The 20,829-nt window shown below is 41.8% G+C and overlaps 2 protein-coding genes across 3 annotated transcripts in view; both read left to right on the top strand.

Annotated features, from left to right (window-relative positions):
• otpa (orthopedia homeobox a) overlaps positions 1-1,120 on the top strand; it is a 4,900-nt gene extending 3,780 nt beyond the window's left edge. For both annotated transcript variants that reach the window (XM_023422257.2, XM_023422256.2), the window contains exon 3: positions 34-1,120. In XM_023422257.2, the coding sequence (XP_023278025.1) occupies positions 34-555 (522 nt within the window). In that variant the 3' untranslated portion in view covers positions 556-1,120. The remainder of the gene's footprint in view (positions 1-33) is intronic.
• A 10,086-nt stretch (positions 1,121-11,206) lies between these two features.
• On the top strand, positions 11,207-20,118 carry wdr41 (WD repeat domain 41). Its single transcript, XM_023422354.2, has 14 exons — positions 11,207-11,420; positions 11,529-11,604; positions 12,948-13,063; positions 13,948-13,996; positions 14,108-14,236; positions 14,326-14,388; positions 15,100-15,211; positions 15,310-15,372; positions 15,467-15,571; positions 16,525-16,709; positions 16,787-16,908; positions 18,072-18,157; positions 19,351-19,484; positions 19,583-20,118. The coding sequence occupies exons 2-14, from the start codon at positions 11,557-11,559 to the stop codon at positions 19,721-19,723; spliced, it is 1,353 nt and encodes a 450-aa protein (XP_023278122.1). The 5' UTR covers positions 11,207-11,420; positions 11,529-11,556; the 3' UTR covers positions 19,724-20,118.
• Positions 20,119-20,829: the final 711 nt, after the last annotated feature.

Raw genomic sequence — 20,829 nt, 5'->3', positions numbered from 1 at the left:
CCCCCCCCCCCCCCCCCCCCCCTCTGTCTGCAGGTCTGGTTTCAGAACCGACGCGCCAAGTGGAAGAAGCGCAAGAAGACCACCAACGTGTTCCGGGCTCCGGGGACTCTCCTGCCGACGCACCACGGCCTGCCTCAGTTCCCGTCCGCCGCGGCAGCAGCGGCGGCCATGGGCGACAGCCTCTGCTCCTTCCACGCCAACGACACCCGCTGGGCCACGGCCGGGATGCCCGGCGTGTCTCAGCTGCAGCTACCGCCGGCTCTGGGCCGCCAGCAGGCCATGGCTCAGTCCCTGTCTCAGTGCAGCCTCGGCGCCGGGCCGCCGCCCAACTCCATGGGTCTATCCAACATGTCGTCAAACGGCTCCGGGCTGCAGTCACATCTCTACCAGCCCACGTTCCCCGGGATGGTTCCCGCCTCCCTATCCGGCCCGACCAACGTGACCGGCTCGCCTCAGCTGTGTAGCTCCCCGGACAGTGACGTCTGGAGAGGGACAAGCATCGCCTCGCTGCGCCGCAAAGCGCTGGAGCACACAGTATCCATGAGTTTCACCTAGTGCCGAGGTTCCGGCGGGAAGAGCTTTTCTTTCACCCACACAGAGATCTTCTGCATTTAGTTCTTACTCACCCAGTCCATGCAAACGGTGCACCGGGAAAAATACAACCAGGATACTTGATCACATCACGAACCGCAAAGCTGGCATTTTTTTCTCCCGCATCTCAAACCAGAGGGAAAACTGACGCTATTTATCAGGCCCGTTGGCCTTTATCGAGCATAGGGCTGGTTCTGTTTGAAGCTATAATTTATTATTTCGCATGTAGCGTATGACGACTATTTATTTATCTATTTAAATTAACTTATTGGTTTGTTCAGTATTTATTTGTCTGGCTCCTGCAGCCCTCGCTTTTACCGCTGCAGGGCCTTCAGTGACATTTGCTTGGTGACTGACGGTTTTTTGCAGTGGATACTTTGAAATACAAAACTATAGGTTATTACAGATTTCCGTTTTCAAACCTGCTGCACAGCATGCAACTCTGGAGGGCCAAAGGCACGCGCGGTGCACGTGCAGAGACAAGACAACCTGGAAGCTGAAAAGAATGAGAACACGAGGAGATGGAGAGAGGGAGGAGGGGGGGAGTGTTGAGTGGGGGTGAGGAGGGGGGGGTGTGACTGAGCTGACAGGAATCAGGACAACACGGAAGAGGACTTGACTGCATGAGCTGTCCACGGCAAAAAATACATTAAAAAATAAAAAAACGAAGGGAAATACTATAAATTAAGACATGGAAACTGACTCTAACTATAATCTGTTATATAGGATGTTTTGTGTAGCGGAAGCTCTCTTGTTCCCATTTGGTCAGTTTGTGATAAGTTATGTTTCCAAAAAAAAAAAAAAAATTCTGTCTGTGCTTATTATCAAATATGACTTTCTTAAATGTTTGAGCCATTTTGTTTCATGGACATGTTTATATCAATTCAATGTAAATGATCAAATAAAAATCATTTTCAATTATGTCACATCACGAATCAAACCTCCTTTTCTTGAAGCGGCTTAAAAGGCATCAGTTCGCTGTCCCGTGAAAACCTCGTATCTCCCAAAAAATCTACAGGCCTTCCACTTGGTTTTTTTAAAAGTAAAAACAAACTTTTCAACCCACAGAGAAACATCCAATCAAATGCTTCGCTTTGCATGTCCCAGCTCCACGTGTATCACCCGGTTCAAACTCAGTTACGACTCACCTTAAAATTTGCATCCGTGGTTTAATATTGACTCCGTCTCATCCTCTGTTCAGTCACGTGACATCTTGTGTCAGATGAGGAGTTTGAGTGAACTCTTCTACAGTGAGTCACGACATGAGGAAGATGCTGTGAACCCACTTTCAAGCTAAAATTTAGTGAAGTATTTTATGTTTTATGTTTTTTTTTTGCAGCAGCTGGACTTCTGTGAACATCTGGAATACAAACCTCTGGGCACTTTACTACAATTTACTCACGTGCAATTTTGTGCAAGTATTTTATGCATTTCAGAGGAAAATATTCTACTTTTTACTCCACATTTATCTGGAGCTGGAGCGCAGTGACTTCGCAGATATTAAATTCATGTTCAAAACGCACAATAAGTTTATTAAATCTGCATGAAATATGCAAAGTTTAAGCTTAAACAACCCAACATTATAGAAAGTAGTGAACCTGATCCTCACCTCAACTGGCTACAACATTAAATGCTCAATAATATATTGATATATGTTATAATAATAAAGGGCTCATTTTGCATTATGAGTACTTTTGCTTTTGGTGTTTTTAATATTTCTGTTCTTTCAGTGAAGTATGAAATGCAGGACATGTATCTGTAATGGAGCAGATTTATACTGTGTTTTTCCAACTTTTACTCAGAGTCTCCTTCTTCCCGCTCTGCCTCTGGGACCGGGGGTCCTTCACCAGCACTCCTCTTTAACCCAGTGTGTTTAAACAGCTGCATGTTTCCCGCGTGGAGTCAAATCCAAAACCAAACCATCCTGCAAACGTAACAATCTGATCATAGCTCCTTTTGCAGGTGGAACACAGGTCTGCTCCAGTAGCTGGAGTGGAGCCGTGTAAATACAGAACCGTCGGTCATCAAGGAGCTTCTGCACACAAAACTCCTCCATCCCCGGTCACTAATTTAGGCAAGATGAGAGTTGTCAAAGTCAATCCTGGAGACCAAACTGACAAATCAGCCGAGGGCCAAAGGTGTGTTTCCTCATTTTGATATATTTTGGCTGAAAACACAAGATAATGACCCAGGATAAGACTTTACTTTAAGCCCCCTAATTAGCATGTAACATTACAACACACTGTAATGCAGTAATTATAACTTCTCCTATGTTGACGTATTTCATATTATTACTTATTATATTAAACTCATTTATTATTTACTTATTATTACCATGTTTTACCGCATTGTCATTCACTATCTGTTTATCCTACAGCCTCCACCTGAAGGTTTCCACTGGAGGAGTCATAGTCATTAATGAACATTTATATCTGCTTACAATGACATCATAGTGTGTTATAAACCATTTGTTAAATGATTGTACACAGTCTTAACACAGTGTTGCCCCCGTGACATGGATTTAACCATAAACATGAATTTCAGGAGGTTTGAGATTCTTACGAGCAGCTGTAAAATCACCTGGTTTGTTTCCTCTGAACGATCTTGGTCAAACACACGACACGTGACGTCTCTGGATGTACAGAACAGTTTCTTCTTTTCTTTTCCTTTTCAGATCCAATCCGAAGGACGCCGGACTGCACCACGTGACTCCCGCGCTCAGGGTCTCTGACAGACACCAAAACTGTCATTTTCATCATCCATTAGTGGATCTGGGATCAGTAAATCAAACCGCCCTGCTTTCTGTTCCTGTTGCGTCAGTGTTGTTGGTTTCTCTGCTCACTGTTTCCGTGTGGACTGAGCTCTTCTGTTGCCACCTGCAGGTAAATGCATCATTTTACTTTGGGTTTTATTAGATGATGACTTAAACCCTCACACTGCTTCTGCTCAGCCGCCTCTTGCACAAATAAGGAGAAAATGATAATGGAGTGATGATAATAATAATGAGAAAAGTGGGACGTCAACAGATCTGGGTTTAAACACCAACTCACCTTCTTCTGTTTTTTTTATTTTTATTTTTTATGACAGACTTTATTAATTCCTTTGAAACCTCCATTGACTCTGGTCAGTAGAAAGATACAGACAGAGATTCATGACAGGAAGTGACAGTTAAAAGCTTTTTTGCCACTAACACCGCAGTGAGGGAAGTCAGTGTTGCCTGGTTGCAGTTTGTGAACTTGGATCTTTTGCATCAGTGTGAAAAGTTTTCTGTTAGCGATGATGTCTGTGAGACAACACCCAAGTCCTCTGTTATTCCACATTATTTTATATATTTTTTTAATGTTTTAATTCAACTTTCAAATGAGTAGAGGTTGGATCTTTGGTATAGATTATTCCTAAAAGTGAGGAATGACCTTTGAACCCTCAGATTGTCCCAGGTGTTAATCCAGTGTCAGTTTCTCTCTCGTTGTGTCAGCCTGGGTTTGAATGAAGACACAGTATTTGCTGTGAAAGAAGCCGCTGTCCTCTGGTCATAAGTCATAATGATAATAAAAGAGCAGACTCAGGAGCGGGCTTTTAACCACTTTCATGAGGAAATTAAATTAACTCTTAATTTGCTTTTCTAGGTTCGTTTTAACAGCTGCTAAGGTGAGAGATTTCTTTGTACATATTTTCTGTCTCATCAGCTGCTGCAACTGGACCAACCTCAGATAGATAACAAGTACATTTACTTCATTACTGTACTGTAGTATATTTTTCTAGTATCTGTACTTACTACATACTTACTACAAAGTACTCTTCTACTACTTCTTTGAAGTACTCTTACTCTGAAGCAGAGCTTTTAGTCAGCAGAATTTATTTTATTTTATTTTGAAAAATGTTGTAGACCGTACACAGTGTTCATCACAGGAGAAGCATTCAACTCCTCCACTGTCAGCGTCCTAACGATGGCGACGTTAGATAAAGACGAGGCAGAAGGTTCTTCACCAGAAACTCTGATCTGAGGTCTGTGTTTGAAGGTTTAGAAATAAAGAAAAGATTCATTTAGTTTCAAATGTTTGCTCTGTTTACTACGACCAAACTTCATCACTGCTAAAAGAAGAAAAGAAATACGAAAACAATGACAACAACAATCGCTCCTTTTGTTGATTCATTGTTCTTATGGCGATTTCTATTGTCTTTGTATCATGTTCTACAAGATGTTTATTCTGCAGGTCCTACAGTCAGTCAGTCAGTCAGTCAGTCAGTCAGTCAGTCAGTCAGTCAGTAGGTTGTCCTGTGTTGGAGTGATATTTGACCAGGAGGATCTGTACTGTGACTCAAATAATATGGCGTCTTTCACCTCTGTGACACAAGGGTGGTGTTACTGTAGAAGGCAGAATGAATGAAACACCACACGTGTGGATCCAAACAGTCAGAATAGACTCAGAAGGAAAATGGGACATGAGACAGTTGGATGGTTATTGAGGAAAACTGCAGTTTCCACTTTCACTGATCCAAAGAAAACATAAAGTTCTCATTAATCCATTTGTATATTGACTATCTAATTAATCAATTGTATTTCACAGGTCAAAGAGAAACTGCACATTGAATCAACATTACAACCGTAGAAAAGCCTTGTTAATCAGTTTCATACCACCCTCCTTTAGACTTGTGTTTGCCTTATATTCCTCTTCTTCTTCCTCTTCCTCTTCCTCCTTGTTATCTTCTCACTCGTCTCTTTCCAGTGAGTCATAAGAACATACAGAGAAAGTTTGTGAATCCTTGTGTCATGAGATTAATCTCTCAGAAGTGGGAACGTATAAATCGTCTCACGTTTGTTTGATTAAACAACCACCTGATAAAGAACTAAACCTTCACCTGCTTAAAGATGTAGGAATATAATAAGAAGTAAGACTACCGCTGCTAATTTAGGCAGCTGCTATTGTCCTATAAATGACTGAGAATCACATCCATGCTTTAGACTTTACCTTTTATTATTAGTACAGGTGTCAAATCTGCTGTTTCTGATCATGTGCATTTTAAACTAATCCAGGATCTATTTTTAATGTGGTTTTCTGTGACTGTCTAATCTGCACGTCGTCTTTACAGTCACTTTGTGGTCCTTTTTTCTTTTTTCTTTTTCTCTTTTAATCCATTAATAACGTTTTAAAGAAGTGTTTGGTATCATAAACCTCTTCGCTGAAGGTGACTAGACTTCTTCCATGTTATATTTGAATATTTCTTAGAGGCCTGAGGAGGCAAAACTATTGAATAATTCACCTTATTTTATCTTATTTTATCTAATCTAATCTAATCTAATCTTATTTTATTTTATTTTATAAACTTTTAACTAATATAACAGTTATTTTTAAAATTCTGGAACAAACAAACAAACAAAGTCATGTATGCTACGGATGCATACAGCATGTGTGGGGCGTCCACGACGTCTGGATGTGTTTATAATCAGGAAGAAGAGATTAGGGGGCGGGGAAACGCAGGGATAAAGATTTTTGTAGTCTGGCGACAGATGTGAAATAATATTACATAAATGTAATAATTTGTTTCACTATCGCCCAGGTTAATTAGTTTGTGGAAATGGGTAACCTATTTCTTATTGGGTAATTTGTCACACACTGACGAGGTAGCCAATCAGTGACCCTGCTGTTGGTGGGATCATTCTCCCAGAATGCTGTGCAGCGAGTGTGTCGCGGAAAATGTGAGAGCGAGCCAATATTTACCTCCTATTTATTCCACACAAATAAATGAAATCAGTCAATAAACCATCCAAGGGTGAATATGGCTCTCTCTGTCCTGGATTATGAATGAGAGCTCATTAATTTTCCTGCATGTGCGTTCGTGTGTGTGTGTGTGTGTGTGTGTGTGTGTGTGTGTGTGTGTGTGTGTGTAAGAGAGAGAGAGAGAATTTGTGTGTGTGTGTGTGTGTGTGTGTGTGTGTTTGTATGCATGCATAGGTGTGTGCATATGTGTTTATGTCCACATGTTTACAGATGTGTATGAGGAGAGGATGTCTGAATGAAATGATATTTATGAATATGCATCAAGCTCCTGTTAGAAATCAAAATCAAAAACTATTATTTATAAAGGTTCATGTTTTTGTGATTATCTTAACAAAAAGAACTGTTTGACATTTTGGGGAATGGGAAATACACTTATATTTTATTATTTACAGTAGGCTGCTGATTAGCTTAGCTTAGCTTAGCTTAGCTTAGCGGGATCCCTCCTCTGTCCTCATGTTGGCGGCCCATGTCCCCGTAACAATATGGAGGCCAAACAAAGCCTTCTCAGAACATTTCTTATTCTAATGACAACAATAGAACATCCAGGACTGAAGGAAAAGAAGGGAAAAAATGTAGGAAGCTCACTCTCATGTAAACACGATGCCAAAGCCAGCAGTCAGTTAGCTTAGCTTAGCATAAAGGGATCTCCTCAGCGCCAGTATGAAGAGTAGGGACAAATAAGACCAGATGTACATCCGTGATATAATATGAATAAACTTTCAACACCTGACCTGCGTTTTCCAAAGTTTATGTTTCTAATGTCTATAATTCAACCAATGAGAAAAAGAGAAATTGATCATTGAAGTCACATCCCATTATTATTGATATATTTAAAAAAAAAAAAATCTAATCATTTGGGTTTTTGAGGTAGAGACACATTGGTGGCTTCACATCCACCTTATAAATCCAAAATTCATGAGAGCTTTAATTTTATTTGACAGGCAGAGACTAGCAGTGTCTTGGTGATTGTTATTCCAGATGGCGGCGAGAAAATCCCATTTGAAGGTTTTATTAATTTTCGTTAAAATGGGAGAGGTTCGCCCGATGCTGTCTTTGCTTTCTCACTGTCGGGGCTGACTGACGTCTCGCTGCTCCCTCCATTTGTCATTGTTTGAAAAGGTCTTAATTGTATTACATGCAAATGAAGAGATTTGATTTTTACCCATTATCTATTCATAAGAGAAAATGAACAGAACATTAGTGGGTCACCAAACGAGGGAGGGGAGGAGGAGGGGAGGGAGGTAAAGGGAGGGAGGGAGAGTTGAGAGACAGACAGTGATGATCAGTTAGACATAGAAGAGGAAGATATAGAGCAAAAGAGAACTGGCAGCTTTACATTACTGTCCTGTAATGGCTTCCAACTTTTGGGATTGCGCAAAAACAATCCTTCCCGCCCTATGTCTGGACTGTGTGAGTGTCTGTGTGTGTGTATGTAATAGGTCAAGGCTGATAATTAACCTATGATAACTGAAACACAGCAATTACAGTCATACTCATGTGACAAATCAAAGTGACAGAAGCTTGAACACACTCAGACAGTCCCCCTGGTCAGTTTCAGACCATCATCCCCTGGATTATAAGCCATATATATTTTAATCAGATGCACATTCTCTTTGTTTTAATTGGATCTTATGGCAGAAATAAAGATCAATTTAAAGGTCCTATATTGTATAAAGACAGATTTCCATGTGTTGTGTGATTATAGATCAGGTCTAGGTTCTATATTAATACTGTGAAAGTATCAAAGCCTCAGTCCACAGAGAAATGCACACAGCCTGTATTCAGAAACTGAGCTTTAAAACCAGTCGTCAGGACTTCTGTAACTTTGTGATGTCACAATGAAGTAGTCAGTGCTCTCAGCCACGCCCCAAGCCCCACGCAGCCCACCTGCACCCGCCATCCAACCTCACAGGGTTTGGTTTCTCTGAAATCTGCTATATTTTTATTTCATCACTCAGAAAACAGTCAGCCAATCAGAAGAGAGGCTCAGAGCCTCCTCTCGTCTGATTTTGTTTGATAAAAAAGACAAAATTAAACAATAATCTTAATTGATCATTTGTACAATACAGAGTAAAACGTCCACTGTCCTCTTTTCTCAAATCACACAGCTCACATATACAGTCATGACGTGTTTTGGAGACTTACAGTATGACTTTTATAGACAAATGAATCAGTTGGTTTTATATAATCAATGTGTGATAATGTTTTATTTCCCCTTTGAAAACTTAAAGGAATGAAATGACAGATCTGAACAGTGCAAGTAAAGATACAGACTTCTTCATAAGCATCATGCAACATCTGATTCAGGGACATGTCTTTGTTTATATGTACTTCATTATGAACATGTAAAATATGGGACCTTTAACAAATCAGTCTGTGGATTATCTAGAAAAACTGGACAATGATTTTATGTTCTTAACATACAAAAAAATGAGTGAGGAAGTCAGGTGTTGAGGTCTGAGAGCAGATCTCAGGTGGGGGCGGAGGCCACAGCAGGTAAAGCAGAACACAGTGAAAGCCTGATGAAGAGGGACAGTGAAGTGTGTTGGTCAGGAATGAGACTCCCTCTTCTACAAGACCTCTCCGAGCAGCGAGGGAGGGAGCCCGTTATCGAATACTGTTGTTGGCCCATTGTTAAATTACAGCTTAATTCCTTTTCCATCATCATAACCATTTGTTTTCCTTACAGGCTGGAGATAGGACGACGCGACCAGGCGCCATGGCGCCGGGGGGAAGGAGCGGGCTCTTTTACTCTGTGCTCTGAATCTCTGTTGGTCTTTAGCGCTGTGAGTGTTTTGGTGCCCATCGCATCATGACTTCACCTCTTAGCTGATTCCTGCCATTGGTCATGTTTGACACCTCGTCTACTCCAGACCGAGGCCGCTGCACTCAGGAACCACTCACTTTTCCCAACCCATTTCTTCGTGCCATCCTAATGGCTCCTGGTAGCTCTAGTGGCGCCATCCCGTTGTGCAGTCTTCATGGTCTCCAGAGGATGAATCTTACTGACTCTGACGATCCTCTGACTTTTCCTTTAGTGAGTCTATCAACCACTCAAAGTGCTTTAAAGTTCAATCACCCATTCACACACTGATGGCGCAGCATCAGGACCAGTTAGGGGTTCAGTGTCTTGCACAAAGACCTGGAATTGAACCAGGAACCGTCCCATGACCGCTCTACGTCTTGAGCCAATGAAATTTGGCGTGGACGCTCAGGCCCCCCTCAGGACAAGGAGCAGTAACTTCGGTGAGCGCTGTCATTGTGAGCACTGTGACATGTCAACACACTGACATAAGCATGTAGCTCAAAGGACAGCTGCGCAGCCTCACAGAGCTGCCTCTGTGCTCGGATCACATTCCTTCACATCTTTTGAATTAACTGTATACTGACTCAAAACACACACTCCCTAGAGTCTACATATCTGACCCATTCATTCACACATCTGACAGGTAGTTAAGCAAACAGAGCATCACCGATCCTCACATCTAAAACCCATTCCCTCCACCTCAGCCAATCCCTCTCCCTAACCCTCCTCCTTTCTCTAGCTGCCCTTGAGCTTTTCTATTACCACATGGAAAGCACCTCGCAGCCCCTGACAAGCGCGGCGGATCGACACTAAATCAGAAATCAGTGCCAGCCGCAGATCTGAGCCACCATGAAGGTCACAGGCCCTACACTGCGTGTCGTCTCAATCGGGGGAGCAGGAGTAGACACAGCTAGGGTGATGTGTGACTGTGTGTCTGGTGTGTGTGTGTGTGTGTGTGTGTGTGTGTGTGTGTGTGTGTGTGTTAACAGGGGGGACACCGAGAGGAGGAGAATGCAGAGTGAAGGAAGAAAATGTGGTTGGGGAGAACAGGTCAACATTAATGCAAAAGTCATGGGACGGAAGTGATAAAATGAGGTGAAGCAAAAAAACTGTAGGCGGAGGATGTTGAAATCATGAATTCAAGAGATCAAACAAAATATTTTATTCTATTTTTTAGGATTTAACTCATAATTTAGGTCAATAAAAGAGGAAACGACTGGCAAAAACATGAGGTTGTGTCTGGGTAATAGGGCTTTGAACCTTGCCTGATCTCATGGGATTGTTACACACTGCCATCTAGTTGAAAAAAGGAGAATGACACTAAATTAAATACAGGATGCACAGCTGACTCTGAACATTTAAGACCCCACTACAAAAGCATGTGTTTTGCTCATTCTTTGTGTTACCATTTTGTAGCCTGAATTAATTATTCAGTTTCTTTATTTGAACTTTTCTTATTTTTTGTGACTTTTTTCAGAGTGCTGTTGTTATTTCTTTTGTTCATTTTGCTTTTGTGGACATAAATAAAGAATAATAATGCAATAAATAATTTTTTTTTTTTACACATTAATGCATCAATTACGATCATTTTGATGATCTAATATAATTATAATTTTCTGCAGGACTTGCATTTTTACTTTAACACTTTAGGAGTGTGTCTGTGAATAATTTTGTAATTTTACTTCATTAAGATTCATTAAGATTAAGATACATTGTTGTATTGGTACTTTACGTAATGTAAATCACCTGAATACTACTTCCGGTGGAACCTTTTTTTAATGGAAAAACTTCATTTTTCTTTATTATTCAAGGCAAAATATATATATATATATATATATATTTAAATATGTCTGGAGGTGATATTTAAGGAAACTTAATAAATAAATAAAATGCCACGAAGCTAAAAGTAGAGTTCTTAAATCTCTACATTCCCATCATAAAAACATGATTTGGTGTACATCTGTTGTTTCTTTCACTTCCCAAATACAAATCGACCTGAATGAAGTTTGTCCTACAAAAGCTTCCGTAGTTGCAGTCACATGAATGATTTGTTGTGGTCGAGACTGAAATTCAGCTGTTTTTATCATGTAGCTTTACACGTAACAGTGTCAACATTACGTTTTTTCAGCTTTGGGGAAATTATCCGGACGTTTCATGTCAAACTCTTCTCACGAGGGCGATAAATTGGACGATATTTGATGAAGTGACAGCGCTTTTTTTTATTTTCTTTACGCTAATGACCGGTAACGATACCGCACACGGCTGTAGCGTTAGCTTGTTTGATTAGCCGTGTTTTCTGGTCCATAAACAGTGATATAACTGTCTAAACTGGCTTTGTTCTGTGTCTTCAGCTAACGTTAGCTGCTAACAAACCAAGTCATGCTTCGGTGGATTCTCGGGGGTCGTGAAGCTCAGAGCTCCGTGGAGGTGAGATGTGAACAGTCATGTAACGGTTAGCTGTACTCGGATTTACTCAGGTACTGCACCTTTAGTACTATTTCCAGCTCCACAGCGGGTTTACTCCACTACCTGCATTTTTCTGACAGCCATAGCTCCTCTGATTTTTATATAAAAACATAACATTGACATCTGTAAACATTAAAGGAAATGCTTCCCAACCTATTTGCCTTGGGAGCCCTTCCAAAAAAGAAAAGCAGGAGGGGCCACATGTTTATCATTTACACCTGTTGTTCTTAATGTAGAGGTAGTTCACCTCCTTAAAATCCTCCAGGTAAAGTAAAGAGCCACAGTCACTGTTTGGTTGAACTGCACATAATATTCTGAACAGGAATGATGAGACGTGACTTGATGTCAATAACCAATTTTCTTTAACCAACAGTTCTTCCAGCTGCTCGGATGGTTTAATTTAAATAACTGTTGAAGGCTCAGCAAAGTAAAATGATTTAGTATTTCACCCAAAAAAATTAGAAGATTTGAAAAAAGTCCAAAAACAGAAAGCAAACTTGTGTATCAAGATTGTTTCCTGTCCCGTTAATCTTCTCATGACCCCTCAGATTTACCTTGTGACCCTCTGTAGGGGCCTGACCCCAACGTTTGAAACCACTGGACTAGTTAACTGTTAAGTGTAAAGTAGTTAAAACCAGTTTCACCTACAGCAGCTACATCATCACTCACAATGGTCGTTTTTGTATAATTTTCTGGCTTAATCTTTGTTTTCTACAAGTTTAATAAATATTTAATATAAGAACTTTACTGGTTTATTAGTCGTAAGACAGAAAAAAAGTGACTATATTGATAAGAAATTAATTGTTTGTCATTTTTTAAAGCAGAAATAGTGAAAATGATAAATATCCTCTTGTTCCAGCCTCTCAGATGAAAAGATTTGCTGTTTTTCTTTGTTATATATCATCATAAACTGAACATCTTTGGGTTTTCGACTGTTTTTCAGATTTTAATGGGAATTAATTAACAACTGTTTCAGAAACTAATTTCAGAAACTAAATGATTAGTCAGTTAATTTAGGAAATAATCTGTAGATGAACCTGAGACAATAATCGATAGTTGCAGCCTTTAACATTTGAATTATAAATCTGTCAGGTAAATGTAATGCAGTCAAAAGCACAATGAATCCCTATGGTAAGTATAAAAGTAGAAATATAAAGGAAATACTCCCTTAAAATTGTACTGAAGCACAGTAATTGAGTTCCTTTCCACCACGGAGTGACCCTGCTCTACTCTCTCCAGCCCTCCTCTGTCTGCCTCCCCTCCTCAGCCTGTTCGTCTCAACACTTTCCCTCTTACGTCTGCAGAAAAGCCCCGTGTTGTGCATTGGCGAGGAACAGCCCAAAAACTGGTTCACTGAGCTGCAGGTGCTGAAAGGACATTTTGACATTGTTCGATTTCTGGTGCAGATTGATGACTTCAGGTAAGCAGACCACAAACCCACCCCCTCTCCCTTCCCCTCCTACCCTCCCCTCTTTTTCTCTCCCCCTCTTTCTCTCTAACCTCTCTCCTCTCTACCCTTGGCTGGCCTCTATCCCCCTGTGATTGACAGGAGATCCTCACCTACAGCAAACCTACAGAGCATGACAAGAGCCCAATCATCACCACTATGTGATTGTGTGTGCACAGTACAGTATGACCAAAGCCCTTTAATGCTGTCCATACACACATACACACATACACACATGCACGCACACGTATAAGGCTCTTGCACCTGCTCTCTTTTCTGCACTGCTTTGTGGAAGCATGCTGCACACTGGCATGGTACAGTGGCTCTGCATAAGTGGTCAGATTGGGATTTATAACAGTTCTAAGTATATGTGTGTGTATGTGTGTGTGTGTGTGTGTGTGTGTGTGTGTGTGTGTGTGTCAGGAGGTGGGGGTTGCTTCACGCCTGGTCTCCTCCAGTAATAACCCCCTCCTCTGGGTCTTGTCCTCTCCGCACACAGGTCCACAGTCGGGGGCAAAGGCCAGAAAATTTTCTCCGGATTGCTTTTGAAGTCTGAAAATATATCCTCGACAGTTCCTCTCTTCTCATTTTATCTCTCTTTTTTATCCGCTCATCCTGTCTGTTGATTTTGGGAGCAGGGAGTGTGGATGGTTCAGGGTCAAAGGGCAAGTGAAGGTGGTAAGCCCCGGGACAGATGTTTTTTAAGATTTCTCAGGTGGGAGATGGAACTACGGGAAATGATTCCTCACATAAATAGAGATTGTCTGCTGGCGTTTGACGAGCCCAACCTGCTAAAGATGAGGCACATCTCCACTGAGGTATTTGTGTCACACCAGTCTTCATCTTCTCTCTTCCAGATGTGCCTCGGCAGGAGACGATGGCCTTGTCTTGGTGTGGAATATCGAGGTAATAAGTTGCCGCTTCATTATTTTTATGATGTGTGAAGTTGCACCCAACACGGTGGCACTAATTGCAAATTTTTATTTTTATTTCTGTGTGTGTCTGTGTGGATGTTAGACCGGCGAGAGGCTGCAGGAGCTGAGGGGCCACTCCCAGCAAATAACAGCCATAACCACCTTCACCTGTAACGATGGACTCACATCGCACACCTCCCTCATCACCGCCTCCTCAGACAGGAGTCTCAGTGTATCCCCCCCCCCAAACACTGAATTCACCCATGTGTGATTATTGTTGTTTGTGATTCAAACTTGATTCTCCTTAATCTTATTTGTCAGTTGTGGGACCCTGATACAGGCAACAGAGTCCAGACCATTTCAGATCTTCAGTCCTCTGTGAAGGTAAACGATAAACCTCTTTCATGCTCTCTTAAAACTGCGATCGCATGAATGTGAATAAGAACCTGAGTCGCGGCCATTATTCTAGATCGGACTTTGCAACATTTCCAAAACACTTCCAACACGACACAGTTCTGAACCGAACACTGAGAGATTAATGTGAAGGCAGCAGAACTCGGTAAAATACTGTATAATACAGTAAAGTGCTGGTGCAATCATGGCGCACTTGTCTTATGGTGCCGGAGGGAGGGGATCCTGGGCAGAATCCACAGGGTGGTCCGGAGAATTTTCTTTCACCTGAGGCTTGAGAAATGCTGTTCATGTGATTTGTAACTAGTCCATCATCCAGACTTTCCTGATGTTGTGTCTGTGTTGTCCACATCTGCTTTGTGCAATTCAAGGTGTCGAGGTACATCTGCTCTCTCTGTGTTCGCCATGACGATCCACTCTGAAAAGCATCAAACCAATAATATATGTTTTTCTTTTAAAAGATTAAAAGTAGGAAACAGGTTTTTAATTGTAACTATAGAAATATTAAATCAGTGTTTTATGTGTTTTACTATACAGTTCATCCACACATTAGATTGTCATGTGTATTCCAACCATGGCATCCAGCTCCACTCTTACACTACACACTGAGGTTAATTGCTGCATCTACAGACTAATTGTATTTGTGTGTGTGTGTGTGCGCGTGTGTGTGTGTGTCTCTCTCAGTGTTTGCTGGTGCTGGAGCGGCTGTGTGTGTGGGTCTCCGGCGGGGAGGAACTGTGTGTGTGGAACAGAGACTTTCAGCTGCAGTGTCACAAACAGAACCATAGTGACACGGGTAAGCAGAAGAGAAAACAAACAAACAAACACAAAACACCTTCACCCCCGACTCTGCTGTTTGCACACAAACTGATTAATGTTGTCGGCATCTTGCAGGAATAACCGCTTTGATCGAGCTGCCCAAGAACTGCATCGCTGCTGCGATGGATAAAGAAATAAGTGAGAGGACGTTCAGTACCGACAGAACACGATATGCACAAATAGAAGAAAACTTCATGGTTTTAAAAGAATCCGTGTTTCTTCTTCCGTGCAGTGATCTACAGGCTGACGGTTTCTCATGATTCCTCCGTGTCGGTGGCTGAACTCCGCTGTCTGTCCGACCACCAGGACCAGATTCGAGCTCTGATCAACATCAACGGTCGGTCTCTCTCAGGAAACTGCAGTCGACACACGAGCTCAACGCACTGCAACTTAAGAAAACACACGCAAAGAGACAAGACACAAACTAATTCAGAAAACATCGTCATAGATTTGACGACACACGTGCTGCAAATACTCACAACACAACGGAAGTGTTTCCAGGGGACACTATTAAAGTGACGGACCCGGCTGGGACCAAAGAGCCGGAGCTGTTGTTTTCAGGTTGTTCGTCTGTCCCGTTGTCACGTGGACACGATATCTCAGTAACGCCTTGACGGAACTTCTTCAAATTTGGCACAAACATTCACTAGGACTCAAGGATGACTTGATTAGATTTTGGGGTTCAAAGGTCAAAGGTCAAGGGGCGTGGTGACCTTGTGAACGTGATATCTCAGTAACGCCTTGAGGTAATTTCTTCAAATTTGGTAAAAACGTTATCTAGACTGACGGATTGATTTGATTTTGGTGGCTAAAGGTCAGAGTTCAAAGGTCAAGGTCACGGTGAATTCACAAAGCATGACTTTGGCCTTGTGAACACAATATCTCAAGAACTTCTCAAGTCTGGCACAAACGTTCACTTGGACTCAAGGTTGAATTTATCAGATTTTGGTGGTCAAGGGTCAAAGGTCAAGGTCACAGTGACATCCGAAAACACTTTTTAGCCATTATTGAAGATTTCACACAGCAATTATGACAAAATTTCACACAAATGGTTCATATTTTATATTATTTTAGTGGAGTGGAGGAGGCAGAGAAACCTGCGGTGGTAATTCTAGTTTTTCTTTCTTTCTTTTTAAGTTATTTTTTTGCCTTAATTCTGATAGCGACAAAAGAGAGAGAGAGAGAGAGAGAGAGAGAGGGGATGATATGCAGCAGAGGGCAGTGCGTTGGGCCTCTGTAGGTGTACACTGTGTATAATCCCAGTTCTGCTTGTCACCGTGTCGTCCTCAGACGGGCTCTTTGCGAGCGGTTCCCACGCGGGCGAGTTGATCTTATGGGACGCGATCGATTGGAACATCCTGGCCTATGAGCACATCCTGTGGGAGGAGTCACAAACCAGCGCCCAGGCTGAAATACGACTCGGGGCTCCCAAACCCAGCGAGATGTCCATCCAGCATCTGACCACCAATGGAAAGGTGAAGGTGGATGTGAGTGAGACGTTGATTTGTTGCTGTGATTCATAAAATAACGTAAAGGTTTGTGTGTCCTGCAGCTCATCCTGGCAGCGGTGGGCAGCGGCCTCTATGTGTACAGCATTCTCACCAAATCAGTGTTGGCCTACAGGAAGGTCGCCCATGACTCCAATGTCCTCCACACCATGCTGCTGTCAGATAGGTAACACATGCTGCGTTCTTCTTACACCTTCATGCGTCTACCTTCTTTAAAGTGACAAAAAAGTAGGATTTCAGTGTGATCAAGTTCAGAAGATGATTAGTTTTGTCTTTGGATAAATAGTTTATTTTCCGCTGATTGCTTCTGTGAGTGATATCTGCTTCGAGACCGAGCGCAAGAAGAATTTTCTCCATCATGAAACCTGGATTTGGAGACTTACAACAGTGTAAATGATGAACCGGGCAGCCAGTGATCCCTTTTAAACAAAGCAATCTATACTTGTGACCCCCTGCCTGGAGCTGTGTACTGCTGCCAGCTGTGACCTGTTCAACCAAACACTGACTTTTTGTTTTTGTTTTCCTGGAGACGCATCATTCAGTCGTTTACAGCAACAGAAAGCAAAGAGAGAAACCTAAAGAGACTTACATAGGTTGGGATACATATATCATATCTTTTTTTTTCCTGTTATTCCTCTTGTGTAATCGTCACGCAGCATCTCTGGTTGATCTTCCTCTTGGCAGGAAACCAGTGATCCAGTGGTCTGGACTGAACAGTATCAGTGTGCCACTACCCGTGTTCTTTAATAGCAGCTTTTCGAGATCTTAAAGAAGCTTTAAATCCAGTTTGTTTTCTCCCTCAGTGAAACACAAAGCGTCTGTTAATAGTTTGAATGTAACTTCTCTGGAACAGTCGCACGGTGGTGCAGCGCGTCGACAAGATACAGTTCAAAATCTCAGAGAATATTTGAGATCCTTTTATCATAAATATGTTAATTTTCTCTCATAAATTTACCACTTTAATCTCAGAGATTATCTGACGTTAAACTGTGAGATGATGTTTTCTCATTTAAAAAAAGCAACCAGCTCAGTGTATATGACCTTCACTTCACTGTGTATGTTGCAGTGAAACTAGTGTCTCAGTAATGTGTCAGTTCTGAAATGGGCGCACAGGAACCTGGATCCTCTCCGTGAATCATCTTTAATGTGCGGTTTCCGTCATTCGAACGTAATGTCTGAGGAGATCACCAGGCGACAACAAAACAAACGTAAAGACGTCTGCACAAGCAGCAGCCGGGGGTTAGATACGGATCCAGACAGAAGAGCTTGTGGTTATTATTCAAGCAGCTGGGAGACTAAACTGTGACTGTGACGCCGTCTCTGTTTCAGCGAGTTGATGTCCTGCTCCGAGGACGGCAGTGTGAGGATGTGGGAGATCCAGGACCTGCCTTTGCCCGCTGAACCCGCCTCTCCAGGTGAGACACACACACACACACTGCTGATAGGATGACTCTGTACAAACATGTAGACGTAACAGCATCGCCCCATTTTCCTCCTGTGGATTTATCATCATAAGGAAACTGGGTCTCGTTCCCAGTGACGGATCACGTACATGTGAGTGTGAAAGAGAAAGTTCAAAGACCTTCATCAACTTGTGTGTGTTTACAGTTGTGAGTTTTGATGTGTGGGTGGTGTGGAGGTGCAACTAATGCAGTCCAGATGTGGTATTGTGTTCATCAAAGGGGAAGTGTCCTCTCCCTGCACTCAGGACTGGGGTGATGGTGTACAGTGGAGTGTTTGTGTGTGTGGTCGTTCTTGTCTTTGATGGTCTGACTGTCTGCAGTCAGTGCAGAGCTGTGGTGAGCAGATCTTGGCCGGAGAGAACAGTCAGGACAATTATTTGTCTGTTGTTTGCTTTATGTCTCTCTAGGAAAACCAGAAATCAATCACTTGCATCTCCTGTGGTCTTTAAAGGAAAATTGTTGTATATTTCAACCTGGTGTTTTTCCCATAAATGAGACTTTCACAAAACTACACTGTAAAGTGAAAGGAGCTGCAGATAGTGAAGAACCCACAGAGAACTTTCAGCCACCTTTGTTCAGCTCTGTGGAGCGGGTTAGCATCGTTTAGCTCATTGTTTTGGTTTTATCTCTACAACTTTACACTCATCTGCTTTGTTTCCAGCAGAAGCAAACAGCTGTTTTCAATGAAAAGCCTCTATAACCTCACTGTAAGATAAGAGCTGGTTCCAGCAGAGGGCAGCATAGTGAATGAAAAGGAAAAATTCTAACATTTTTCTATCATGATTAAAGGTGCTCATTGCGACTCTGTCGGTTTTGCTGATTTTGCATTTACCTCCTTCGTTGTATAAAGATTCAGGAAACGAGGACTGAGGACAAACGGTTTGTATCAATCTCACATGAATCATTTCAAACCGTTCCCTCTGAGTTTGATTGAAAGCCCTTACGGCTAAAAGCACAGGGATCTACATCCAAGTCAACTTCCCTTTCACAATACATGTAATCATTTAATCCACAGTAAATATAAAAGCATTGATTACAGCAGCTTTAAATTCACAGGCTCAATTGATCAAATGTAAGAGTAGTTTCTCCCTCAGACATGATAGTGTGCTTAAGTTCTGTCTCCTCTTTCATCCATTATCCTACAGGGTTCTTTGGGATGTGGACTTTCGGCCGGTCGAACAAACAGGCCGGTCCTCCGTCAAAGAAAATCATGGAAGTTCCCAACATCCGGATGCTGGAGTTGACGGGCGACCTCATCGGACACTCGGGGGCGGTCCAGGTACGATCTTATGATGTACAAACAAACTGTGTGTTCAGCTCCAACGCGCTGTGACAGCAGAGCTTTAATGAACTGAATCCCTGTCGTCTCCCTGTCAGATGTTTGTGAGCTTCCAGGAGAACGGTCTGGTCACGTGCTCGACGGACCAGCTGCTGATTCTGTGGAAGAACGGCGAGAGGCAGTCCCACCTCCGCAGCCTGGCACTTTTCAAAAAGCTGGAGGAGAACGGAGGACTGTGAACTTTGACCTTTGAGCCTTTAAAAAGGAGAGTTGGGAGGTTGATGCAGGTCACGAATAATTTCAATTAAGTGTAATGATGATTGTTGTTTGCGTTCGTTGATAATGTAACGGTTGTTTGCCTTTTGACTGAAAACACGTGTTTAGCTTAAATTTAAAAAGAAAAATAAGTAAATACCTCAGAAACAGACAAATTGTAATATTTTTTATTTCAAGCCTTGTGTGTTTAAACGCTCTGACGCTGATGTGAAGCATCAACAGGACTTTTCCTGTTAGGGGTCACACGCTGGTGCCTGCACTGGTCACTACACCTGTACAATCTGATCCAATTCAATACAACAGATCTGCTGTAACTCAACCTTTTATAAAGTTTATAAAATTTTGTTTTTGTTGGAAATGTATCAATTTTAATTATTTTTTTATTACTGCAGCCATATATGGAAGCCTTTAGGAGACTAAAATTATAATGGAATTCCACAGTATCATTATAATTTTCCACATTTGTATGTTAGTAAAAATTTAAATGAAACGACAGCATTATATTGAGGGGTGTTTTCTAAGGGGGGGGGGGTCAGATTATTATAAACACCCCTCAATATGATGCAGTCCAGTACAATGACTGTTAGTTGTGACCTCAGTGCTAAAGCTTATAATTGAATGAAAACCTTTATCGCAAGGATCAGGCATCAGGCTGTACCTAATAAAGTGGCCACTAGTGTTTGTTGTTGGCTGCTGCAGATCTAATTTTGGTGCCTCTTCATGTTTGGTTTCACAGTTCTCCCCAAATACCCTGTTGTGATCCCCTAGAAGACCCGGTCCTGTGAGTGGAATATCTTTTGTACGGATTACAAAAAAACGAGATACAAAGTTAATTGGTGGGCTACGCATGAACGTTCATCCCATTCTTGTGAACACGATATCTCAGGACACTTTGAGGGAACTTCTTATATAAAATACTATATATATGTTTTTGGGCAGACATGAAAGTAGTAACAATTTTATTGTTCATAAAATGTAACAGTATTATAGTAAAGCATAAAAATTTGAAAAAACGTCATAGTATAATGAGGCAAAAAAATGTGAAAAAACATCATAGTATAGTAGGGCA

Source organism: Seriola lalandi, unplaced genomic scaffold (genome assembly GCF_002814215.2).
Source record: "Seriola lalandi dorsalis isolate HSWRI2012SDOR001 ecotype SW California unplaced genomic scaffold, Sedor1 jcf7180002054680, whole genome shotgun sequence".
NCBI classification, from domain to species: Eukaryota; Metazoa; Chordata; class Actinopteri; order Carangiformes; family Carangidae; genus Seriola; species Seriola lalandi.
The sequence above is the reverse complement of the archived record's forward strand: the minus strand, read 5'-3'. Positions and strand labels throughout refer to the sequence as shown.

What these genes read in the sequence shown, in the direction of transcription:
- wdr41 (XM_023422354.2), top strand. Translation starts at nt 11,557, where the DNA reads ATGCTTCGGTGGATTCTCGGGGGTCGTGAAGCTCAGAGCTCCGTGGAG. An exon ending in TGCGATGGATAAAGAAATAA is followed by an intron (nt 15,373 to 15,466) that starts GTGAGAGGACGT and finishes TCTTCCGTGCAG; the next exon opens with TGATCTACAGGCTGACGGTT. An exon ending in ACCATGCTGCTGTCAGATAG is followed by an intron (nt 16,909 to 18,071) that starts GTAACACATGCT and finishes TCTCTGTTTCAG; the next exon opens with CGAGTTGATGTCCTGCTCCG.